The sequence below is a fragment of the Leopardus geoffroyi genome, chromosome B3, assembly GCF_018350155.1.
Source record: "Leopardus geoffroyi isolate Oge1 chromosome B3, O.geoffroyi_Oge1_pat1.0, whole genome shotgun sequence".
Lineage (NCBI taxonomy): Eukaryota > Metazoa > Chordata > Mammalia > Carnivora > Felidae > Leopardus > Leopardus geoffroyi.
In genome coordinates this window covers 67,532,306-67,558,795 of record NC_059337.1, presented here as the reverse complement: position 1 = coordinate 67,558,795, position 26,490 = coordinate 67,532,306, and the positions used below count along the sequence as shown (strand labels likewise).

General features: G+C 36.5%; 1 protein-coding gene across 1 annotated transcript in view; it reads right to left on the bottom strand.

Annotated features, from left to right (window-relative positions):
* Positions 1 to 26,490, bottom strand: part of DPH6 (diphthamine biosynthesis 6) — a 173,595-nt gene that overhangs the window by 6,855 nt on the left and 140,250 nt on the right. Inside the window, exons 6-7 of the mRNA XM_045450106.1 lie at positions 25,252 to 25,313; positions 1,899 to 1,993 (exon numbers count right to left, since the gene is read on the bottom strand). Of these exons, the coding sequence (XP_045306062.1) occupies positions 1,899 to 1,993; positions 25,252 to 25,313 (157 nt within the window). The remainder of the gene's footprint in view (positions 1 to 1,898; positions 1,994 to 25,251; positions 25,314 to 26,490) is intronic.

Below are 26,490 nucleotides of genomic sequence, written 5' to 3'. Positions count from 1 at the left end.
CTCAATAAATGATTATTCAATTGAACTGAACAGCTCATTTCGGCACTAGAGGGTTCTTTTTTTTTTTTTTTCTTTTTTTAAACTAGGGGGTTCCATACCTCCCCTGACATCCCTCTCTACGATAGCATGACTAATTTCTCTCATGCTATTGTCTTGGTCAGGCTCAGGTTTCTGTGCCTACAAATGATGTCTACAAAAGATTCAGTGTTTAGGGCTAAAGCACTATAATAAACAGACCTTCTGGTTATGTAGTGTAAAGCAGTGTAATTCTAAGTTGTTCATAAAGACTTCTAAGACCTCAAGTTGTCAAGTAAACGGGAAAAGTTTGCTTCTTTGGCATTTTTCTCTTACTGTGCTTTGTTTTGTTTTGTTTTTACTAATTTAGTTAGACCCATATTAATAAGCAAATATATTGCAAGTTTCCCATTATACTGTAATTCAACCTAGCATGCAAATACTCTTCTTGAAAAACCAGATAGTATAGAGTAAGACCTAATGTACACTTCATTCAGGAATCATACCTGAATGAAGAAATATCTCCTACCTATGAACTTATGACTTTTATCCTTTATCATCTTGTATCTTAATTGTGTACAGATGTATCCTCCAGCTAATCTTCAAAGGCAGGACCTATCTTTTATTTTAGTGTTTATTTATTTATTTTGAGAGAGAGAGAGAGAGAGAGCGCGCGCGCAAAGCATGAGCAAGGGAGGGGCAGAGAGAGGAGAGAGAATCCTAAGCAGGCTCCACACCTGGTGTGGAGCCCGACATCAGACTCCATCTTATGACAGTGAGATCATGACCTGAGCCAAATCAAGAGTTGGACACTTAACCTGCTGAGCAACCCAGGTGCCCCGCCATCTCTGAACAACAATGATGTGCGGTAGAATGCTTTAGACATAATAGGTACTTGATAAATATTTGCCAAATAAATTATTCTGTTGATGGTTATTAAAGGAAAAAAGTTAGAAGAACATGAAAGAAGAGTGGATGATTATTACATATATGATAATGAAAGTGTCCTGGCCATGTTTCACTAGATAAACGTATCTGTTTAGAAAATTCACCTAGAGTTGTCTTAATTTTCTTAGCTCACTCCTCCGCTCATTATTAATATGTACCAAAAAAACCCATCCCTTAGTGGTGAACATGTTGAAGCTGTTCCTCAATACAGGATTCTAATCTTTCATCAGATGAGGCTTCTGAAATCAGGCATAATTCTGCCAATCTTTTCCAAGAATGAGAGCTTAGGAAAAGCAGATAAAGTGTTCTTTTAGCATAGGAGAAGAGTGACATAATTTAGAGTATGGATAACAATGTAACAAACTGAACAACAACAACAAAAAAAACAAAGTTCTTGTTTTTCACTAAACTAATTTTAACAATCTTATGCTCACCATAAATAGAATTCATTTAAAAAAAGTTTCTATGTAAAAATAACCCCCCAAAATGAAAGAGAAATGTTTAGCATTACTATTCCAAGTTGCTAAAAGCCAAGAAAAAGGAAAAAGAGGATGGAGTTAATGGAACCCACAGGCTACTGATGTGGCAGTTTATCAAATGTAGCTGTAATGAAAGATAAATAATACAGGCAATTCACACTTCATGAAAGGATAAAAGTGTCAGTGTGTAGGTACCAGTTTTACTGCAGGGCATAATCAGCAAGTAAACGAAAGTGCAATGTCTAAAAAGTTTATAGCCTTCTATGAAGGCCTCGTCTTGTCAGGTATTGATTTAGGTATTCAGACGATTTCACTGGTATTAAACAAATTGAGTGTTTGTGAACTTGGAGGACATGTTCTATTTCTCCCAACAAAAGTTGCCTCGAGCTTAATGTTAAGTTGCTTCCATCACTTGAATTTAAGGAAAGTGAAGAAAATGCTGAAATGGTATCTTACACAATTATTTTCTTCTTAAATAGAGGGCAATCCAAAGTGAACGTTTCATACTCTCCACCTTCTCCACAAACATGGACTCCATACTTCTTAGAAAGCTAAAAAGAGGAAAACAACAACAACAAAACTTAAAATTAGATAGCAAAAATGGTCACTTAACCAATAGCATTTTTCCCTAAAAAAATACATGCAAGAAACTTTAATTCCAAAATACATCACAAGCTACAGGAAAATAACTTTATATTTCTACTTAAAACATATGTTTAAAGCCATCTGAAAAATGTTATCATAAAGCATAGGAATGTTAGTAATCCCCGAATCCTTGTAAAAAGATGTAAAGGACCAACATTTTATGTATAATGAGAAAACTTAGAGATCATTATAAATGTCAGGAATGACACCAGCTTTAGATTCAAAGAAGGCTAAAGAGGAAAGGTACTGAGTCATTAGATAGTAAATGAGAATATACGCAGCCAAACTGTGCTTGCTTCTTGTCCTTTGACCTATATGTGAATGGGGAAAAATAGGTCGTGTTTAGGCCATTTTTCCGAGACACAGAGAAAGCGATCTAAGGCCTTTCCTGTGGCCTGTGAACAGAAAGGAGTCACAGACATGGTTATTATGCTTGAGGCTATTTTTCATGAAGTTCCAAGGGTACCAAGAACTAGTGACATTCCAAAGCTGTAGACAAGCCTTAGGAAGGTCTAACTCCAAGAAATGTTGGGATAGATAGCTTATCATGTTGTCTAATTAATTCTGAAATTAAAAATCAAACAAGCAAGCAAAGAAATAAACAACCTGTGATTTGCATTAAATATAAGCTGTATTATTTAAATAATCCTGATACCAACAGTAAATTAATCTCCTATTGGGCTGGTATATGACTGGAATTGATGCTGGGGAACACGCTCACTGGCTGTGTCAGAGAACCTTCCTGCTCTTGTGTAGACGCTTTATGACTGTGATTCCATCCCCTTTGTTCTGAATTTCATAGCTTTCCCTGCTTATAGCCTCCCCTAGTCCAGAGTCTTTACTGCCCAAAGGAAGAGTGACTCCATTGATGTCACTGTTACTGCCAGTGCTGGGACTATGACCTAAGTCTTCAGTTTTATCTGAATAGTTATGTATTTATTTCTTTGGTTATTTTTGTGGTTGTGCTATAATTCTGAATCCATTACATTTCAAGTCTTGACTATGTGCCCTTAGGGATTCAAGGCATGGGTTTGTGAGAATTCTGTTCTCTCCAAGGATCAGCAGTAATGTGAATGACACCGTAAAGCCAAACAGTAAGAAAAGGAGGGAAAGAAAACTGGGTGGCATTTGCTATATGAGCTCACAAGAGCAAAGCAGAAATTTTCACCATGTTGAATCATGAACTAGAGTATCAGCAAGGCAGAATTATGGCAGTAGCCCTTTTGGGAGCAGAAAACAAAAACAGCTTACTTTACCATATTAAGTCAAATTAAATTAATATCTGCTTTGCAATAAAAATGTAGAAACAAAAATGGGATATGGGTTTCAGCAATGTCTCCTCGTTCTACCAGCTAGGGCCTGTCCTCTTTTTGGCTTATCTCCCTTTCAATGGTCTTCTCATTCCAGCACCTTTCCACCAAGTGAACCTTCAAATCTCACTTTTATGGTCAGTCTTTTTATGTGAGAGTATACATTACCAATTATTAGCTTCCTTTAATTGGAAAATGCTTTATCCAAGCTTTGCATACTTTCTATAATCTACCAGCAAAGAATAGCTGAATTTTTAAATTAAAGTTGGCATTGCTGTTATCCTACTGAAGTAGTTCTATTAGTCTCTAGTAAAAATAATGTAAGTTGCTATGTGAAACCAATATATTATCATTATAAAAAGACTACCAATACTAGGAAATCTAAAATTTGGATGTATCCAGTGATATTTTCATTTTACACACAATATCTCCATAATATTCATGTAATCACTTCTTCAACTAGTATCTATTGAAAAATGATTATTAGGCAGGTCATGCTAGATGAGGAAGATCCAAAAGTAAATTAAGATAATATCCCTGGTGTTTTGAAGCTTATCAAATATCCTACACCCTATATTTCAACACCACAAGATAATGAAACAGTGATGTTTCTTCTATTACTAAACATACACAATCTCTTCTCCCTTTCTATTATTGATTCATCAGCATGAACACAGATTCTAAGTCAAGAAGTCTGAATAAAGAGCTCACTGGTTTTTATAGCTGATGAACCAAGAAGTAGTCTTGAATATGAATGCTTAGGATGTCTTTTGCAGCCATTCTAAACTCTACTAGCTTCAAGCTCTAATAGACATGAGTCCTCAGAGAAAACTCCAACTGTATCGGCTTACTTTTAGCCAGCTCCAAGGCCCTTTGACGTTGTCAGAGAACTTTCTTAAGAAGCAAAGCCTATGCTAGTCAACCACTCTCTGTAATGAATCTCCTGCGAAGACACAGCATTCTATTAGAAATCAATATCCTTGCAGCACCAAAGCATGATGTATGCCTGTTATAGAAAGGGTCAGTTTAGGGAAGTGGAGAATCCAGATGTGCCCATTCCAGAGACATCTTTGTGATACACAATATTCACTTTACTCTTCTAAAACCTGTTAAGTCTGTGTTACTAATATACTGTTGACAGAAAACTGCAGCTTAATAAAGTTGCAATATGTGTCTAACATGTCTCAAGTCCATGTCTGGTTTCAACTCAAAATTGCCATTATTGCATGCTAGCACTTAATCATTCCAAATACAGTTTGCAATTCTCTTTGATAAGTTTTTCTATCAATCTTACTGTCACTGAAAATGCTAAACAGGTAGCAGTTTTTTTAAAGTTTAGTTTCTCACTAAATTATCATGATTTTTTCTGTAATTTAAGTACATAAAATAGCAATCTATATTGAAAAATAAAAAAATAATTTTTTTTTCATATTTCTTCACTAAGGGCTAATATTTATTAATGATTAAACTACATTTAACAATTTCAGTTAGTATGTAAAAAGTGGAAAAGACAGTTGTTTTCACCATAACAGCAAAAATATGTCAGACAGGTTACAAAATCATGTTTTTTTTTGTTTTATATAGAGAGAGCTAAGGATGCAAAGAAGTCTGGATGAACTAAATTCCAGGTTGGGGTGGACCGTTCCTAGGCGAGTGAAGATGCATGGCCGCTTTCCTAATGGGAGAACGGCATACTTCCATAGAGAGACTTCAATCAGCGTGTGTAGAAAACAGTCAAACACATAACCATCTGTGGACTTCTGCAATGGCTTATTAGAGTCCTGGGGAGACCCAGGAGTCAGTATAGCCTGCCAATTCTTTCCCAAAGGCTTTAACCAACTGCACATAGTGGCTACACGCAGAAGGCTGGGGCCAGGACAGAAGAGAAGAGAGAGAGAGATTCCTTTGGGAACATCTACTCATCAAGTCTTTTCTATTGAGCTTTCACTGTACCAAAGGCTGGGGAGAGAGCAGGAAAACTAAGAGATTTTTTCCCAAGGCTTGGAAGTCCAGGAAGAAGTCAAGGAGAGGCTCAGAGCACTAAGCCTGTGAAAAGGCAGGAAACACTGGTGGCAGGACAGTAAAGCAGGGGGAGAGGACAGAAGGGAGGAAGGAAGAGAAGGAGGGAGGAGAGGGGAGTGGAGGGAGGGAAGGGTAGAGAGAGAGAGAGAGAGAGAGAGAGAGAGAAATCTAGACTCACTGGGAGCATAGACCACAAGCCCTGATAAATGAAGAGCCCTGATCCTACTCTTGAAGCATTTGAAAAAAGTAGTAAACTGAAATAAAATGCAACTCAGATCAGACTCAGCTCAATTGGAGATTAAACAGAATAAACACCCCAGACTAGCTGTCAGACAGAGGAAGGGGTGTGGTTTGGGGAGGGACGGTATTACTTTAGTCTCTACTCTTCTTTTTTATTCAGTATCTACCACAAAATATGTAAAAAAAAAATTGAGATGTCAAAAAGTGAAAACTGTGACTTATAATCAATAGAAAAACAAACAAACAAAAACGGAAACAGACCCAATATTAACCACATACTGGACTCAGTAGGCAAAGACTATAACATAACTATTGTAAATATGTTAAAGAATTTAGTGGAGAAGATAGGCAAAATTCATGACCAGAGAATAGTTTCACCAAAGATGGAAATCAAGGATAGACAGATCTAGGTTCATATACTGGCTCCAACACTTATTAGGCATAGAACCTAGGACGAATTGCGTAACTTCTCTGAATTTCCATTTTCCTAGTAATACCTACTCTTATAAGTGTGTTGTCACTGCTAAAACAGATGATACATACAAGAGCTCTTAAGTGCATAGTAAGCACTCTCAATATATGCTATTTTTTCTCTACTAGATTAATTTGCCCTTCCCTTGGGCCTTCTGCTCTTTTATCTATACACTCCCTTTTTGAGGATCATGACCACTATCCTATTACTTCTATGCAAATGGCTCACAAAGCAAAAACCCTAGTCACTGATCTCTTTCCCATATATTAGGCCCCTGTCAAAATTCTTTTTTTTAATGTTTATTTATTTTTGAAAGGGAGGGAGGGAAGGAGGGAGGGAAGTAGAAAGAGAGAGAGAGCGAGAGAACACGAACAAGCGGGGGAGGGGCAGAGTGAGAGGGAGACAGAGGATCAGAGGTGGGCTAAAGTGGCGGCAGTAGAGAGCCTGATATGGCGCTTGGACTCACGAACCTTGAGATCATGACCTGAGCCAAAGTCAGACGCTTACCTGACTGAGCCACCCAAACCTCAAAATTCTTACTGTTTTACTTGGGAGCCTTGTTGTTCTAAATTTAACATGAATAAAGCAATGTTCTTGATTTTTTCTCAAAACCTTCTCTCCCTGCTCAATTCCCTATTTCTGTAATGGCTCAATCACAATGAAAACTTGAAATATTGAAGAACTTGACTCCTTTCTTTCCTTCTGTCATTCTTTCTGCCAGAGAGCCTACATTTTAAATTTTCACATTAATTCATTTATTGAATCAACAAAGATTCACTCAGTACTTACTAAGTGCCAGATCCTAGTCTATATACTAGGGGAATGGTAGTGAACACTATCTTCCAGTCTAATATCCTTCATGATCACTTCACACTTCAACAATCACAACCATCTCTTGTCTTCCTGCTTAGTTTTCATAACTCCCAATCTACCCTACATATTATTACCATACTAAATCTCCTTAACAATATATGACTATTTGCTTAAAAGTTTTTGGGGGCTGACTGTTACCTGTTCAGTAAAAAGCAAACTCTGTAGACTGACAATCAATGCTTCATCCATTTCATCCGATCCTTTGAATGGATATAAAGATTGAAACGTAATACAGTAGGTAAAATAAAATAAAAATTCAAAAGGATCTTGACTGGCTGAAGGAAAAAAACACACTAAATCTTATAAAATGAAATATAAAGTGATAAACCCCAACATCTAGTTTTCTTCTCTTCAACTTAAAAGGAATTGCCCTTTTTATTGCCTGTGGGACTACACTATGATATATTTCTGGCTTGTGATATATTTCTGCACTGCATCACTATGTACCTCTTGAATTTAAAATTTTTCATGTGTGACTTTTTCTCATGAGACTATGTTTCTAAATTCCTTAGACTCTCTCCTAGCTCCTTCCCACTGTATAGCACGTAGTACTTAGTGACCCAATTGGGTGCCCTCCTTATGGCCCAGATACCCATGCATGCTCCCAGACAAGAGCCCAAAAGACATGGACTGATAGGTCTAATTTGAACTAAAACAAAGCCACCCCTAATCAGAATTACCAAGTAAAAGGGCAGAGAAAGTTACTAACTTCTTTTTTCTTTACCCTTAGAAACAGGATATTTATCCTCTAGTTTTAGAAATCTGAAACAGTAAATAAAATTCAAACATGATAGTCAATGTTTTCCTTATCTCATTAGCCACTGAATCAGTGATGTGACATTTCCCCCACTCTTTTCAACCATTTGGGGAATGTTATGTAGAAAAAGATTCAGACCAGCTGGTTATTGGGTAAGATGAACACATGTGCTATTTTGCCGGACATCTACCATTTGGTCCCAACCTTTGTATGAATACAAAGATATAAAGCTAATACAATAGATAAATTAAAAGTTCTAAAGGATCTTAACCAGTTGAAAAGAAATGTTGCTGTTTTCTAATGAGTTGAATTATTTTTAATAAAACAAGATCATTTCTTTACTTATTACACAATATAATTTTCATCGCACAAAAGCATACTCATTGATTCATGTATATCTAAATTGTGCTATGTTCTATTTTTTTTTAAAGTTTATGTACTTATTTATTTATTTATTTATTTATTTGAGCAAGAGAGACAGTGGGGGAGGGGCAGAGAGGAGGAGACAGAGAATCCTATGCAGGCTCTGCCCTGACAGAGCGGAGACCAATACGGGGCTTGAACTCACGAACTGTGAGATCATGACTTGAGCCAAAATCAAGTCGGATGCTTAACCAACTGGGCCACCCAGGCAGCCCTATGTTCTCTTTTAGATAAAACTCTTAGGGAAAGTGAACATTGGGTTTCCATCTAACTGTTGTTAAGATAAGTTTTTTAGGGGCGCCTGGGTGGCGCAGTTGGTTAAGCGTCCGACTTCAGCCAGGTCACGATCTCGCGATCCGTGAGTTCGAGCCCCGCGTCAGGCTCTGGGCTGATGGCTCAGAGCCTGGAGCCTGTTTCCGATTCTGTGTCTCCCTCTCTCTCTGCCCCTCCCCCGTTCATGCTCTGTCTCTCTCTGTCCCAAAAATAAATAAACGTTGAAAAAAAAAAAAATTAAAAAAAAAAAAAAAAGATAAGTTTTTTAAACAGCAATCTGACTGATGTGGCTGACTTGGGTCATTTCATGGATTATAAAAATGCCTCACAGTCTGAACATTTAAGAAGTGAATTCTTAGTAAATAAAAAGGAAATTAGTTACATGATTCTATTTTTTTCTAGTGTACTTATATATAGATGAATATTCATAGTCATAACAATTCCATTTGAATGCTACTGATTATTGAACTGAAAAAGTTAAGGGCATCTAGCTTCCCTGTTTAATTTTTATTCCTTTAAAAGATTATAATAAATATAATTGTGAGAATTTCTTTTTAAATCAAGATTTTTCTTCTTTTAAACCAGCTTCATTTATCTGTTGGTCATCTTAAAATTGGAAAGAAAAAAAAAGTAAAATCAAATCACATTTCATCCTCTCACCACCTACAGAAAACCATGAGGTTTATAAAAACCGCTAAAACATAGAACTTACTCAAGAATTATTTATTGAGTATCTACTATAGGTTTGGCATCATTTTAGGTGCTGCAGATAATGATGGGAGCAGACATATAAATCCTGCATAGAACAGCTTTGTATCTGGAAATACAGACAGAAAGTTAAACAAGCAATTACAATAAAAGGTAGTGGTTGCTTTTGTGGATGCATGAGATGCTGTGGGAGTATGAAGCATAATACCTCACCAGAAGGAACCCAAAATCTTCTCAAAATAAAACTTAAGGTAAAATCTGAAGGATGAGTTAACCAGGAAAGGCTAAGCGGAGAGAGGCAGAGGTGGAGGGAGAGAGGCAGAGGTGGAGGGAGAGAGAGAAGGAAAGGTTGTTCCAAAGGGAACAGCATATATTAAGTACCAGAGCACATGATGGGTCCTAGAAACTGAAGTAAGTATGGCATAGCTGGATCATAACTAGATGAATAATGCTGAGATGAGGCTGACTAGAAAGAAGACACATCTTATGGGGTTTTGAAAGTCATGCTAAGACATTATCCAAAGTTCAGTGAGAACCCATGGTAGGTTTTAAGCAGATAACTGAACTGATCACATTTATCTTTTAGAAACATACTGGTCACACAATGGAGAATGGTTGAGGCAAGTAAGTCAGGAAGCACAAAGAACTGAGAAGTTGCTGGAGGAATCTAGCCAGGGGGTGAAGATTTCCTGAACTGAGGAAATAGCAGTGAGGACAGAAGGGAGAGGCAAGGTATTTTGACAGATGTTGTTAGGAGGCTGCATACGTGAAGGCTCCATACATTAGGAGGCTCCATAATTGAATGGAGGAGTGAGGAAAGTTAAAAAGAATTAAGGAAAATTGCCAGTTTTCTTCACTGGGAAACTGGTGGATGGTGGTTGTGTTTATTGGTATCTCAGTAGGAGAAGCATTTGCTGGGAGACTCCAGTGACCTTATCCTTTCCAAATTTTATGTGGCATGATACTATGATGTCACATATCTTTGTAAACATCTTCCTCAGGTCTCATGTTACCATGTTTCTTAAGCGATTGTTAAGCTTCTCTGACTCCTTCCTGCTCCTCCTAAATTATAAACATCCCTCATGATTCTCTGTAATATATTCTTCTCAATTTATTCCCTTGGATAGCCCATATACTCCAAGGCTTCGACCATCACCTTTATGTTATTCTGCTGCTGCTGCTAAAACCAACACTATCACCATTCATTAAAGACCATTTGTTTTATGCCTTAAAGTTAAGAAAATGATATAATTATTTAATCCTCAGAATGACTTTTAAGAATAAAAAGGAGCATGGATTCTGGAATCAGACAGACAGATTTAAGCACATATTCAACATCTGCTACTTTCTCCAGCTGTGTGACTAAGGGAAAAATTACTCACCCTCTGAATGATACCTCATCTGTAAATGTCAATATCAATGGTCACAATCTCATAGATTAGTTGATCAAATAAAATAATGCATAAAAAGCGCTTAGCACAGAGTATGGCACTTAGTAAGCATTTAATAAATACACAGCTTTGCTACAAAAGTAAGTAAGGCTTATATTTGTAGTCACGCGCAGTGAGAGCAGTGTTGCACAACTGGTTAAAAGCAGTAGTGCTGGAGACACAATCCTTGGTTTCAACCCTGGCTCAGTCACTTTCTGGCTGTGCAATCTTAGGTCAGGCCAGCTCTCTGAACCTCAGACTGCTGATCTGTAAAGTGGAGATGACGACGGTACCTATCTCATAGAAGAGCTGTTTTCAGAAATAAAACCAAATGAAAGGAAAGCCTAATGTTCTGTCCAGCATATAATATATACTCCATAAAATGGCTAAAAAATTTTATTTTTTCCCTTTTCTAGTGGGGAGAACTAACTTGATTTGCAAAGGTTATGGAACTTAGAACTAAATAAAACCAGAACTTGAAGCTGTATATTGACTCTAAAATATGCTGATAAATGAACTTTAGTGTTTTGCCTGAACATCTCAATTGGGCTCCAATCTCATAGTTTAAAAAATATGCCTTTGGCTTATATGTTATAATTAGAAGCTCAGTGTGTTTAAGACCAAGCTTATCATGTTCTTTCTTAACCCTGTTCTCCTCTGCAGAAATACTGCTTCCAGTCTCCGCAGTCATTATGTGTGGACTACTCTTTAATTCTGTCCTTTTGGCTTCTGTCAGTTTGATGCCAATTTCTTTTCCATGTCTTCCATCAGAACCTTTCTTTCAATTTTGTCCTATCTCTTCATCCTTACTGTCAGCAGGCATCATACTCCAACCCTTCACACTGTTACCTATAACAGCATCTTAGACTCTTTTTTTATTCCTAATTTCCTCTAATCCCAAATCCATAAATACTGTTGCCAGACCAAATTTCCTACGATATCTTTTAATAATATAAATCCCTGCTGATAAACCTTCTACATCTTGTTGGTTCTTACCCCAAATTGCCTGGCCCATCTCTCCAGGCTGTTTTTGATGAGGTCATAAATTCCCACCTCATCTGTTTCTTATGAATCTACCAACACCAGCTCTTAGTTCCATTGAAACCAAGTTCCTCATTGTTCCTGCATGGCTTTTTGCCAAGAAATCTTCATTCATATTGACTCAATTCACTGCCACCATCCATGTAAATATATCCATCCTTCAAACCAGTTTAAGTGCTAATACTTGAGTGATATCACTTTCAGCTACTCCAGGTCATGCAACCATCTTCCATTTTTTAGCTTCCAATTACATTTATAGTAAATACCAATTTATCTTGCTTCATCTTATCCAGGTATCTAGACTTGTTAGACTCTCTATGTCATGAAAAATACCAAATCATTTACTTATTTTGTACCCTTTAAAGCGATTAGCATAGACTGGTTGTATAATAAGTCCTTACAAATACTTATTATTCAATTCTATTAGTACAACATGGCACTGGCAATTAAGAGTTCACCTACGAAACACATTCAGAGAAATGTGAGGAGTAAGTTCAAAGTCATATATTGAAACAGCCACTAACTGTGGAAGATGGCCTGCACCTCTTCTCTTTAAATACAACAATCAATGGACCCTACTGCCTGGTCAAAATCCTTAAAGTACACTTTTAAGGATTTTACTGCCTTCCCCTAAAACTTTCAGTTATTTCTCATTGTTTAGATAATTAAATACTCATTTCAGGATTCAAAATCTCTTTCTGTCTGGTTTCAACCTCCTTTTTCAACTTCCTCTCCTACTGCTCAAAATATACTCTAAATAATCCAGCCAGTCAAAAATACTGTCCCTCTTGTAAGGCCAGTATGACTGTCAGTTTATCTCTGAAGTTACTCACAATACTCTCAACATTTAATTTTTTTTTTCTTTGAAATTCTCTGGCAAATATTTTTTACTTTCTTAGAGTAAATTTTAACACATCTTGTAGTTTTTATTGATCATAGTGGACATCTTGACCATAAAGTTTCACATATCCTTCCAACTCAATTATGTTCAAAATTCAAAATCTCTTGTCAAAGATATTCTGCCTACTTTTTACTTTCAAGGTCAGTCAAAGGTGTTCTTTTCCATAAAGTTGGCATTGCAGGGAACAAGGCTTAAAATTCTGTCTCTCTTAAATCAACTTTGGTGAAATTCTTTTTCTTTTTCTTTTCTTTTTAATGTTTTATTATTTATTTTTGAGAGAGAGAAACAGAGCATGAGCAGGGGAGGGGCAGAGAGAGAGGGAGACACAGAATCTGAAGCAGGCTCCAGGCTCTGAGCTGTCAGCACAGATCCCGACATAGGGCTTAAACTCACAAACTGTGAGATCATGACCTGAGCCGAAGTCAGATGCTTAACTGCCTGAGCCACCCAGGTGCCCCTCTTTTTCTTTTTGAAAAAGTGATAGGTAGCTTGGATTGCAGACTGTACTTTTGTCAAACCCAGAAGGAAGATAAGTTAACTCCTACAGAACAGAGCTTGGAACACAGTTTTAAGCTTGAAACTTGCATTACACTTATTCTGGTTTAGTTCAACACCTAGCAGAGTGGTATAATCCTTAAATAGTCAATACATATCTGCTTACCTTTGACTCAAGGCAAGAATTCAGATTTCCCACTTCTATGTGAACAGTCCTGGAAGAAGCAACCAAACCTATGAACTCACACTTTTTTCACCTGGTATGGTTCCACGCTCCCATCTAGCAGACAACTTTTATTTAGATGATCTTAAGAAATTTCTTGATTAAAGACTAATTGTTGCTGGCAAAGATGGTAGATTGAATCCCTATATCTACTCTCACTCCTTTCTAAAATCTTGCTAGAATGTATTTCATAACAAGGAATAAACTGACAAAGATGGGGAACAGAAGAGAGGAAGTGACAAAATCAAACAATTTAGCAGAATGAAGAACACTGAGTCCTAGGTCAACAGTGGAGAGTGTAGAGGACCAACCCAATTTACACAGTAGAACAGCTCTTTCCTCTTAAACAGAGTAAGGAGTTGGCAGCACCAGGTACCTCGAAAAGTGAAGGAGAAGTGAAAAGTGCCCCAAAATAAAGATTGATTGGCAGTCTGTTTAACAAGCAGTCAGATCCCTAAATTCCTTCCCTGTAGCCTGGCAACTGTCTTTCCTCCACCCTGGCAGAACCCTGGAAGTTTATTCTCTGCATACGGTGATGAAAACAGAGGAACTGGCGTAGGAGAAATGAGACACAGCTGAGGGAAGAGGAACTATAATAAAATGGAATCAGTTAATGTATGCACATAAGATTCTGAGACTGCTAGTCATTTATTCCTGCCTAACTCCCAGGAAAACAAAACAAAACAAATCAAACCAAAACAAAATAAAACAAAACAAAACAAATTGCAGCATGTCTTTACTTCAAGAGAGGAGACTGGAGAATCCTTTTCTTTGGAATCTAGATGGCTTAGATTAAATGACTTAGCCATACCTTCCTATAGTAAAGTTCGAGATCATAAAGCCCTATCCACACATTTAGTGCTTACAATAAAAAATTTAGGCCCTTACTCTTAAATATGAGGAGAACACCAAGGTTAGCAGAAACATCTCTAAAATTAAAGTTAGAGACCAACGGAAACAATGGAGAAAACAGACTATGTGCGGGAAAAGAAAACTAAAGGAAGAAAAATGAGGAAAAAAAGAGAGAACAACAATAAAAATAGAATACACTCTAATAAGGATAGAGTGCTATAATTTTAAAAAAGAGAATTCAGAGAGCAAAAAATGAGCTTTCAGAAATTAAAAATAGGCCATGAAAAACTCAGTTGAAATTGTAACCAAATCCAAGTCCATCTGCCTGATGTGCAGCAAAGCCAATCACTGAGACAGAAGTCAGGTATGCTGCAAGGAAAGGGTTTGAGAAGCAGCCAAACGTGGAGACGAGACTGGAGGGCAAGCCTCAAATCTGCCACCCTCCAAGGGGAGAGGATATGTTTTTTATAATCATAGAGGTTGAGATTACATACATATTGAGGAAAAGGGAAGGGAAAAGTTATGAGTATTCATGAGGGAAGATGGAGTCTGTACACTGAGCAAACATGTATGTAACATGTATGTAACATACATCCCATGTTCACTGGGAGTGGAGACTGACACCAGAATGAGGCACAATTCAGACCCTGAGTCAGGAGATTACCTGAGGGCAAGGAGAAGGAGCTACAGGCATGCTCTGAGGGCAGGTAGAAACTAGATGAGGTCCGGGACTCCTTTTCTCTAGGAGATATCTTATACCTAGGCTGGAACCATAGCAATTGACCTTGAGTCCAGGCTTCTGCAGACATAGCTAGTGGATTTGTTGGGGGGGGGTGTCTAAAAAGACACAGTATCTGATGGGGGCGGGGAATAGTTCTCTGAAAAACAAGCTTTAAACTTTCTGCTAGTTTCAACCTCATTGACCCTATGGGGCACAGTTTCAAAGGTTTGAAGATAAAATTGAAAATTCTAGAAATGGCAAAAATGAATCAGATAAAATAAGGAAAGAAAAGTTAGAAATTTAAGTAATATCTAAATAATAGGAATTCCAAGAGGCAAAAATAGAAGGAAGATAAACACCAGTGAAATACTTCAAGGGAATTTCCCCAAACTGAAATTTTCAAACTAAAAATTCTACCTATCCTAGCACAACGGATAAAAACACACTCACTCAAGACATAGCAAATAAATTTTATAATTCTAGGAACAAAAGAAATATATACTCTTGGAGAGGAGATGGAGAGAGAAATGAATAAGATCACATATAGTTAGGGATCAGAATGATTTTGGGCTCTCAACAGTACTGAGATGCAAGGAAATAAGATCCAGAAGGAAAAATATTCTGAAAATAGTATTCTGTGACCAGCTAAAGAACCAATCCAAAGTGAGGAAAGAATGAAGACATTTATAGAAATACACAGTGTCTCAAATGTTTTACCTCCTGTGGACCCTTTCCTAAAAATCTTCTAGAGAATATGCTTCACAAAAGTGAGAATAAACAAAGAAAAAGGAAAATGTTGTGTCCAGGAAACAAGGGCTCCAAGACAGAGGGAGGATCAAGGGATCTCCAGGACTATGGGGAGATGCTAGGATGACAGCCTTACAACAGGCATAGGAGGAAACCGGTCCAGGCTACATGTCAGCAGGCGTTGGAGAAAACTTCTTCTGGGGAGAAAACTGACAAAATACTCAATACCCCTGAACATCTAGATAAGAGATTAATAAACCAGTAATGAGTACAGCATTGAATTAGTGGTGAGCACAATACTAAATAAATCAAAGAACAAGACAATTATTATTTCAAGGGAAAAAACAAAAAGTTGTACGGGAAAGGTTTATGACCAGAGTTTATTACCTAATTCAGCTGTGTATTGGGTTTTCACAATTATCATAATGTCAACTAGACTTGCAAAATAACCATATGGGAAGATGGTAGAGGGAAAAAGTTCACATATGCGGTGGAGGTAAAGGGAGACCGCTAACTGCATATTCTGGAGTGATAAGTGAATAAATAATGCTAAAATTGAAGAGAGTCATGAAGTAGTAATACAAACATGTAATTTAGAGATGTGGAGGTAAATATCAAAATAATCAACTATAGAGGATGAAAGTAAGATGTTGAAATGGGAGAAGGGAAAGACTCAGAAGGTTGTTTCTGAACCAAAAGTTGAACACTCATTTGACAAACACTGTAAAACATCACAAAAATAAGACTCCTCTTTAACATTTAAGGAATAGTTCTAAACCTTTAAAATTTGATGCAACTTTTATATTAAAATGCATCTACTTTTTTGAACAATGAGAAAATAGTCCTGGGGGAAAAAACCCACGAAGGAGAAAATAATTTTAGAATCCATTTGTTCACTTATCAGATGATAATTTTAGGAACCTGCAGAAGTTTAAGAAGCAAGCTAAAATTGTTCTATAGTTAATTTAGAGTTACGAATGTACAATCCTTAAAGTTGTATTTTTTGATCTAAAAATTACGTTCCTAGGAATTTATCTAAAGAAAATAATAATCAGAAATGTACATGAAGATTCAGTAGGAAAGATAATAATCATAATATTATTTATAATAATTTTAAAATAAGTAAAATTATTTATAATAATTTAGAAATAACAAATATTTCCAACAAGAGATAACTCATTAAATTTGTCATAATACATTTGTATGTAGGATACAAATATGATGGAATCCACACAGCCATTAATTAATGTATTTTCAAATTAGATATATTCATGTGGGAAAATAAATATGACATAATGCTAGGAAAAAAAACCAAGACAAACTATATGTACAGTTGAACCTAATTATGTAAATAAAACATGCACAACTATTTAATTATGTGAACTTGTATAAAAAGTGAACTCTCAGGAAAAAAAAAAACAGTTTCAGAATGCACCAACAATGTTAGCAGTGTGCATCACAGGGTGGAGAAACTATGCTTTTTATTTACTTCTCTATACGTTATTATACTCAAATTTTCAGCAATATGCAAGTAACTTACATTGTTTTTTTTAAATTGCCATTTATTTGTATAATTTATTCAAGATTTTTCCTTATCAGAGGCAAACATTTAGAAATATTTAATGGGTATCTTTTGTCTATGTCCTTGCAAATGTATTATTATTTTGTGTGCCTGTATTTTTAATTGATTTCCATGTCACTTTTATGCATTCAACACTTTGTTGCTATATGCACATTGAAGATATTTTTCTAACTGCAGACCTGTATTTCATAATGTGCACTCAACACATTTTAAGTAACTGGTTAATTTTAACTAACTGGCAATGGACATTCATACTGCTTCCAAGAACCCCAACACCATCAAAAATAAACCTGCAAAAACTATTTTCACTAACGTCCCCTTGTGGACTGATAGGATGGGGATATTTAATGTAGGAATTGCAATACTGCCTTCCAGAATGGTAGTACCAACCTATATTCCTAAGGTTCTGTAAAAACCTCACCTGTCAACAAATGGCATTATCCAGTTTTCTTATTTTTGTCAAATTGGTACAAGGTAACATCTTATTATTGCTTCAATTGGTACTTCTCTGATTGCTAAATCTGTTTGATCATCTCTTCATATCTGTATTTGGTTTTGAGATATTCTTTTCTGTACAGCGTTTCTCCACAGCCTTTGCCAGTTTTCTGTTAGGATTGTTATCTACATGTTGATATATGTCAGTTAACAATCTCTTGAGAGTTTTAAATGTTATTCCAACTATTGTGTCTACTCAGTTTTCTGGGGTTTTTTATTGTAAAGCAGAAAAATTTCAGAATTATTCTTCAGTAATAGCAAATTTTACTCATAATAGTAAACATTGCTAACATTTATTGAGCATTTAGAATGTGCCAGATACTGAGCTAAGCACCTTATATATCATTCTATTGCTATTACTTCCATTTTATACGTGGGAAACTAACTAGATCAATGTTTGAGGTAAGCAGTAGAGTCAGGATTCACAGCTGAGCTCCTGGGTACAGAGTTAGCTTGCTGACTGCTGTCTGACACTGCCTCTTCCCCAGGCAATCTGAATGAACTAGGAAAAGGACCCTTGCCCAAAGGTATCATCTTTTCTCCACCACCTCTGCCACCAACCTGTCTGTAACTCTCACGATTAGATAGTGATTTCTTCAAGGGAAATCATTATAATACACAAAAACTCCCTTAACTAAAAAATATTAACTCTTGGATACAATAATATATTAAAGGATTAACATATTAGCTCAATTAACTTATTACATTTTATAAGTCATGTCCACCCACGTTACACAAAAGGTACATAAAAGATGTTTCAGGAGATCTGAGGCAGGTGAACAAAATGGGTTCCTCTATTTAATCCCTTTTTCTCCCATTCCTACAAGGTCAAACATTTTTTTTTCTCTTTTTGAATTTCTTGAGTATTTGGGAGAGTTGTGCCAACAAGTTGAAAAATGAATATGTAGTTGATTTTTATCTCACTTAATGAGGTTAATCACATTATTCATAAAGATAGAGACATACGGACATTCCTTAAAATCTGATTTGTCTTAGGCAATGACAGAGAAGACAGAGTCCTAGAAAACATGTCTTTAAAAAATTAAAAAAAAAAGTCATACCTTACAAATGCAGAAAGAAGATGGAGTTTGACAAATGACTCATTCTACTTTAATATTAGAATCATTGTGCTCTGGGTACATCAGATTGAGGTCTCTTTTATGAGCATAAGTAAAAATGAAAGGAAAAATAAGAAAACCAAAAATCTGGGTTAAGATCTGGGTTGTGTCAGATAACTGTTGTGCATGAGGTGAGAAATAAATTGATAACAAATTGGTGTAAAAATTTAGGTAGCACTTACTTCATGGAAAGCTCATGTACACACAGATTAGACTATGCAGAAGCCAGAGAAAAAGACACACTAGATTGTTTTGCATAATTTTCTGTAACCATCAGGAAAAAATAATTCCTGCCGAAAATGTGCAATTAACCATTAATATTCAATCCTTCTCTTTTGAGCAATTTTTACCATTTTGAAAAGCTCCTTGTCAACATCAGCAAAAATAATGACAGGTAAATCCTATAGTAAAATCCCTTCAAACACTGCTTCTGTTGCTTTTTCTCTCTCCTTCACTCCAGCAACTCCAGTTACGGGTATGACAAACTTCTCTCCTTTATATCTTTTATATTTTTCTCTTTACTTTCCATCCTGCTTTTCTTTGTGCTTCAGCCTGGATGTTTTATATCACCCTATCTTCCAGGTCTTTAATTATCTATACAACTGTATCAAACCTACTGATAAACCCATGTTGTATCCTTAATTTCAGATATTGTATTTTTAAGTTCCAGAATTCTATTTGATTCTTCTGTATAGATTCCAAATTTCCCCTAAAATAGTTCATCTTCTCACCCAATGCTACAGTCATTTTAAAGTCTAGATCTGGGAATGTGATCATATGACTCCTCTGAGACTGTTTCTAGGGTGTGTTTTTTTCTCAGTTTCTCTGGTTTCAATTCTCTCATCAGATCTCCTGATATGCTTGGTAATTTCTGATTGCCTGCTGAAAACTGTATGTGAAATATTTTAGAGACAGTCTGAGGCTGTGAATCATGTTATCTTTCTTAAGAGGAAACAAGCAATATGAGTAGTAGCACAGGTTAATTTAATTCAGTCTAGGATCGGTATGATCAAAAGTGGGATATATGTATTTGCAAGGGCTGCTCTATTTCTGGTTTGCCTTTACCCCTAAGCTATAACCCATTCAGGAGACCGACTGAATACCTGGAGGGTTAACCAGGTCCACTCCACTTTGGTTTGCAGTGAATTCCAATTTGGGTCTCTCCAGCGCCATGAAAGCCCTACTCAGCTAGAGTTTTTTCCATAACTTCTTCCTATCCCTGTACCATTTTTTGAATTAGAAAATATCTTGAAGGGAATAGAGGCTCTGTTCTCACTGGAATCCCGTCAAATTTTCTCATTTTTTTTTGTAATTCTCTAATGCCTTCCAACATTATTTCTGTTTTAATTTCATATAACTATTCTAACTTTTTTAACTGGGAGAGTCGGTCTGATGTAAGTTATTCCACCACAGCTGAAAATGGATGTCTTCAATGTCTATTACCCTTAAAATCATATATACATTCTGGCGCAGTATTTCCATTCCAGGACTTTATCCTACAGATAAACTTATTCATGCCACAAAATATATGTACAGTAATGTTCATTCTGGCATTATTTGAAGTAGCAAAAGACATGAAAGCATGAAAGAAATCAGTAAGGAATAAAGTTCATCAATAAACAATGGGCTCAATAGTTATCCACATAATGATGTTGTGGAAACAAATGACATGTATCTTTATGTGTTAAAATGGAATATGGAGAAAAATGTGCATAGCATGCTCCAATTTAGGTAAAACTGAATAAACGCTTGCATATGTATTTACATATGCAAAAAAAGTTTTTGAAGAGATACATTAGAACAGAGAAGACTGGTTGCTGTGGGAAGGGGTAGAAAACCTGGGGACTTGGAATCAGAAGATTTTTCATTTTTAATAGTGTTTGAATTTAGTTTTTATACATTACATGGTTTAATGTTATAATAAACAATAGAAAAAATATATAGCATGAGAAGTCTACATACTGGGAGTCAAAGAAGAAAATGGCAGCTCACAGGAGGGTTATTTAAGCACGACTGTGAAGTTTAGACTTTAAGGACAGTTTGGATTTACTTGAGTGAAGGAATATGGGGCACCTGGGTGGCTGAGTCAGTTGACCATCTGTCCTACTCTTGGTTTCAGCTCAGGTCACGATCTTATGGTTCATGGGTTCAAGCTCCATGTGGAGCACTGTGTAGGGCTCCATGCTAGCAGAGTGGGACCTGCTTGGAATTCTCTCTCTTATTTGTCTCTCTCCCTTTCTCTCTGCCCCTCCCCTGCTCGTGTGCACATGTACACTCTCTTTCTCTCAAAATAAAGTTTGAAAAAAAAAAGGAGAGAGAAAGCATGCAGAGAGGGGGAGTAGAAGATGGAGGAACAAGGGAGTACTCACTCTAGGGAAACCATCAATAGTAGCAAACTCATAAAGGATAGATAGGGTGGATGTAGAAGACTGCCTATTTTTACAAGCCTCAGTTTCCTCAAGGACACATTGGGCTGTGTCTAGGAGTTAAATTTTACTTTGAGGCAATGGGGGACAATGCAAAAGTTTACAAGCAAAGTGTAATATGATCAGATTTACACTTCACATGTGTGATGATGACAGTCCTGTGGACGATGGATTGACAAGGGGTAAGGTGAGGAGGAGAGACTTGAGCTAGAAGATTGCAATAACCCCAATGCACTGACAACAAGGATTAAAAGGGGCAGATAATAAGATAGAAGGTAAAATTAAAAGAAGTCAGGGCCTTATTTATGAATAATGGAGCCTATGAAATCATTTATTATGATTCACTTTTTCTTGGTCTTGGACAACTAAGTAGAAGACAGAACCTTTCATGGTCAGGACACATAAAAATGGCACGGATACGTCACCAAAGAAATGTTTAGTTCTGCACAATTGAGATTGAAGTGCTTGAGTCATGTAAGAGAGAAAGGTGTCCAGCTGAATACAGATGTCTGGAGCATAAAAAGATGGTGGAGGAACAGTCTTAATTGTCATAAGAATAAAATTGGTAGCTGAAGTCATGGGGGGGGGGTATTTAGTATCACCACAGGAGGAAGGCTATGGATGGGACCACCACTTATAAGGGGTGGGACTTATACGGTAAGCCTCAAAAGGAAGCTAAGAAAATATTCAGAAAGGCTTCAAGACTTAAGTAGTAGAAGCCAATGGATGACAACAGTTTCAAGAAGGCTTACACTCTTTCAGAGAAATCTAGAAATATAGGGCTTGAAGTGTGTTGTTGGTATTGAAGAACTACAAGATGATATATGTGATCACTGTGTTAGAAGTACTTAGTGCTTGTTTAAAGATCAGATTCCCGGTCTTTCTGAACTCAGATTTCTTATGGTGGGAAACGAGTACATACATTTTAACAAGGTCCCCAGTAAACTTCACTCTCAGGTCTGAAAGTAACGGTGGCAGACTGTCCACTCCGTAAGAACAAGAATTTTTTTGTTTAATTCATCGTGTATACTTAGTGCTCACCACAGCATCAGCCACATAGCAGGTCCTCAATAAATGCTAAGTAACTTAAGGATGAGAGCAATGAATGGACGCACAGACAGATGAACACACAACTGCATGAAAGAACTAAAGAACTAATGTCTTTGCCAAAAACCTTGGTGAGACTACTGGAACTTACATTCTAGTGGGATGGGTGAGGGCACAACAGATAATACACAGGTAAACAGATAAACATGGTAATTTGTAGAGATCTACGTAAACTAAGGTAGTCTGGGAAAGCTTTTCTGAGGAGGCAGCATTTGAGCTGTCGCTTAAATTATGAGAAAGCAGTCGCCATGTGAAGGTCTGAGGTAAAAAACATCTCGGGCAGAGCAGAGTTCTAAGAAAAAGGGCAAACAAGTGTGTTTAAGTAATGAGGAGGCATCTGTGGCTCTGGCTCAGTGAGTGAGATGGAGACTGGCAGAAAACGAGCCCGAGAAGATTGAGTGGACGCAGATCATATATGGTTTTGTCGGCTGTGGTCTCATAGGAATTTGATGTTATTCTAATTGTAATGAGAAACTGTTTAAATTAAACAAAGCACTGAAATGATTTGATTTACACTTTTAAAAAACTACTTTGGCATCTGTATGAATCTGTAGCAGGGCAGTGGTGGAAGTAAGTAGACCAGTTAAGGGCTGATGAAGTACTCCGGACAAGAGAGGATTATGGTGGTAGCAACAGAGATGGTGAGGAGTGCTTGGGTGTAGAAGATATTCCGGAGATGGAACAGACAAGATCATGCTAACGGGTTGGCAAGAGTAAGTAAGGGAAAGGGGAGTCTAAAGAACTTGGATTTTAGCCAGTGAGCAATGGGGACTTAAAGTTTTGAAGTGAGTGACACAATTACAGCAGAATATATTAGAACAGTTATCTTCAGGCAGTGAGCAAAATGCATTCTTTGGGAAATGAAACGGAAGGTAGAGGCAAATTTGGGGTTGTCAATAATACTGTAGGCCTGACGTGTGACAGGCACTGAACTAAGGTGAAGACAAAATGAATGGCAAAAAGTGAGGTATAGCTATAAAGGCCGCCATCAAGTTTGTGGAGATTTAATTTGCAGTGCCTCCGGGCACCAGAGCTTTGCAGAGAAATTTGGCCAAGCAAGATTTGGGAATCATCAGAATATAGCTAGTTATTAAAGCCATGTGAGTGACTGATTAAACCCAGAAAAAGGTGATAGAGTAAAAATGGAGTCTAGACCAGGAACTGACAAAAGAGACTAAGAGTAACCAGAACAAAAGGAGAAAAACTAGGAGAATGTGGCATCACGGATGCTGATGGGGGCGTTTTAAGGAGTGTTTATAGCTGTCAGATAAGGGCTAAGAAGCATTGGTTGGGTTTGGTAAAACAGAGATTGTGGGCGATCTTGGTCAGAGCCGTATCCATTTGGAGCTGTTGAGAGAAGCCAGACTCCAGGTACGTGAGGCGTCTGGGACAGGAAGAAGCACTGACCATGAATATAAAGAACACTTCTGAAATTTCTGGTTTAGAAGCAAAAAAAGAGAAGCAGCTAAAGCAATAAACAGAGTGGAGGAGGGGTGGAATCTGGAATGGGAGAGATGGTGGTATGTGTTACTATGATGTGAAGGACACCATAAAGAGAAAGAGGAGGAAGATACAGGAGGGGATGAGTGTTTGCAAGGTCTGCAATCCCAAAGCTTTAGTTGCCTGTGCTACAAAGACTCTACATGCTTGAAACCTGAACTTGTAACTTTAGATTTATGGAGCAGCTTGCAAAAAGCTTTTTTGCCAAAGCCCCAGTCTCTCATTTCTGAAGTTCTCTTTCTTTCGCCCCCTTAAATTTAATTTCGTTATTTATCTACATTGCTTTTTTCAGAGGCAACATTTAGTCTGACGGTAGGGAATAGATGTGAACATAGGTATCAGGTTGTGAGAAGCTGTAGCCGCTGTGAGAAGAGTCCCATCAGAGCAGTATAAAAAGCAACCATGTCCATTTAGCTCAACTTAAATAAGTGACAACAAATAATCTAGAAATCAAATGTAATTTGTGGCAAATATATGCTCACTTCATTTTTATTTTGATCTTTATTTACTATTTGCCTCGCACATATTAGATGCTTACTAACGCTTGATGAAAAAAGGAATTAATGTTTCAGGGATTTCTAAGCATTTGGTACATATTGGTAAACCATAAAATAAACGCAAATAACTGAAAGAAAATATGAAATCCACAAAGTTAGTAAAGAAGGTATCTGCTAACATATCATGGCAATGGTACTAACAATGTCTAGAAATAATGTTGATAAATTAAGAGCAGTGGAGGAGAAAATGCTAACTTATTAGAGGAGTTCCATTCTTTCATAGAAGTAGGGTAATTTCCTTTTTTTCCATCATAATTGTGACATAAAATATTCTTACAATTATATCTTTTAGTTATCATTGCCATACTAATAACATTTGCCCCCAAACTCTCATAAAATATAATACACAGTTAATAGAAAAGAATCAAAATAACTAAATCTTTCTTTAATGTTTAGAACACATTTAGGATTTGACAACGATATGGGTTTAACAGTTGTTACTTGAAACCTTAAAATAATTTTTTTGCTACTCTGCAGGTTAATTTCCTAATTGGTAAAAGAGAAGAGGTTAGATTAGATAATATCTGAAGGAAGTTCCTACTCACATTTCTGATTGAAAAGCATATGATCACAGAGACCATCAGCTACTTTAGGAATATAGTACTTTTTATATAGCATACAATGTCCATTTTAATAAAAGAAACCTTCTGACAGGACAGTTTCCTTTTGGTATAACTTACTGTTTTATTCAGACCCAAAAGCTGGTAATGATTTTCATAATTAATTTTAGACATTTTTATATCCATTAGAAGTTTAATTTTTTCACAAAACTATATCGTGAATGTTATCTGAGTTTTTCCAAAATAAAATTAATTTTGTAATCATCATATGACGGCCTTACTTTTTCTTCCTTTAGAGGCCTATATTTTGAGAAATAGTATAAATTCTTACCTCTAAGAGATAAGGTTCCATTTGATCCAGGGTTTTTCCAAGATGCTTATCTGGATCTAAACCTGCCAAGAAAGGTTACATTTTTTTTTTTTAAGATAACTATTGGACTATGGAAACCAATTTGACAATAAGTTATATTTAATATAAAAAAATAAAGATAATTATTGGATTGGATGTTTAAAGACGCATTCCCCTACCCTCTGCCCCTCCTTGCCTAGGAAACCAGTACGTGTATATTTCCAATTGCTTTGATCCTAAAGTAAAATATATTTTCCTATTCCCCTTGGATAACTGGTTTTCTTGCTCTTGAAAGATAAGTTTTATACCAAATCATTTGATTGCACTGTATCAGCTTCCAGATGCATTGTTTCAATCATTTTGAGCAACTGTAATTAGGATGGAAAACAGGTTTCATTTCAAAGGTCATTTATGTCCTCGGTATTTTAATTATTGTCATTATTTTACTGATGGACAACAGTGAGAATTTTCTTATGTGTCCCTATTCTATCTAAACTTTAAAATTCTTACTTTGAGAGTAAGAGTAGAAAATAGGAGAGTGGTAAACAATTATGCTTTTATAATTAATTCACCTCAAAGGAGGGTAGGAACAAGGACAAAAATAGTTACATTATCAAATTAAATGACATTTCATTTCAATGACCACTTGTGCAATAATGTATTTTCTAAGCAAAGACAGAGACAGCTCTGAAAAAATTGTTATTGTACCAACAGCATGTGCATAATCTTAGATAGAGATGTTCAACTGATATAGTAGAGTTTATGTAGGTGACAAGGTATAGGCAGATACGTATGGGCCATAAACTCTTCCCACATAACAAAACTCACTTGCCAGTGAAGAAAAAGTCACATGCCAAATGGCTGCTATAGAATGAAATCATTCATTTTAGATATTACATTCATAATACAATTAGATATTTACATCCATAACATATGTATTGGCCTAGCCTCATTTAAATAAGTTATTTTTATTTCTTAGGGGATTAAACTATTTAGCTTATTAATTACACAAACAGATTAATAATTTTCTGCTCCTAGTTGGATGCCTTTTTTGCTAACATGGTATTTCTTATTATCACACATCAGAAGAAGGGAAGTCAGGCAAAGACTGAGGATTCTCCTGCCACTGAGTATTTTTAGGTGAAACTCAAAGCAAAAAAAACTCAGACCAGTAGCACTATGCAGACTTTCTGAGTCAACTCCCTTCACAAAAATCTTATT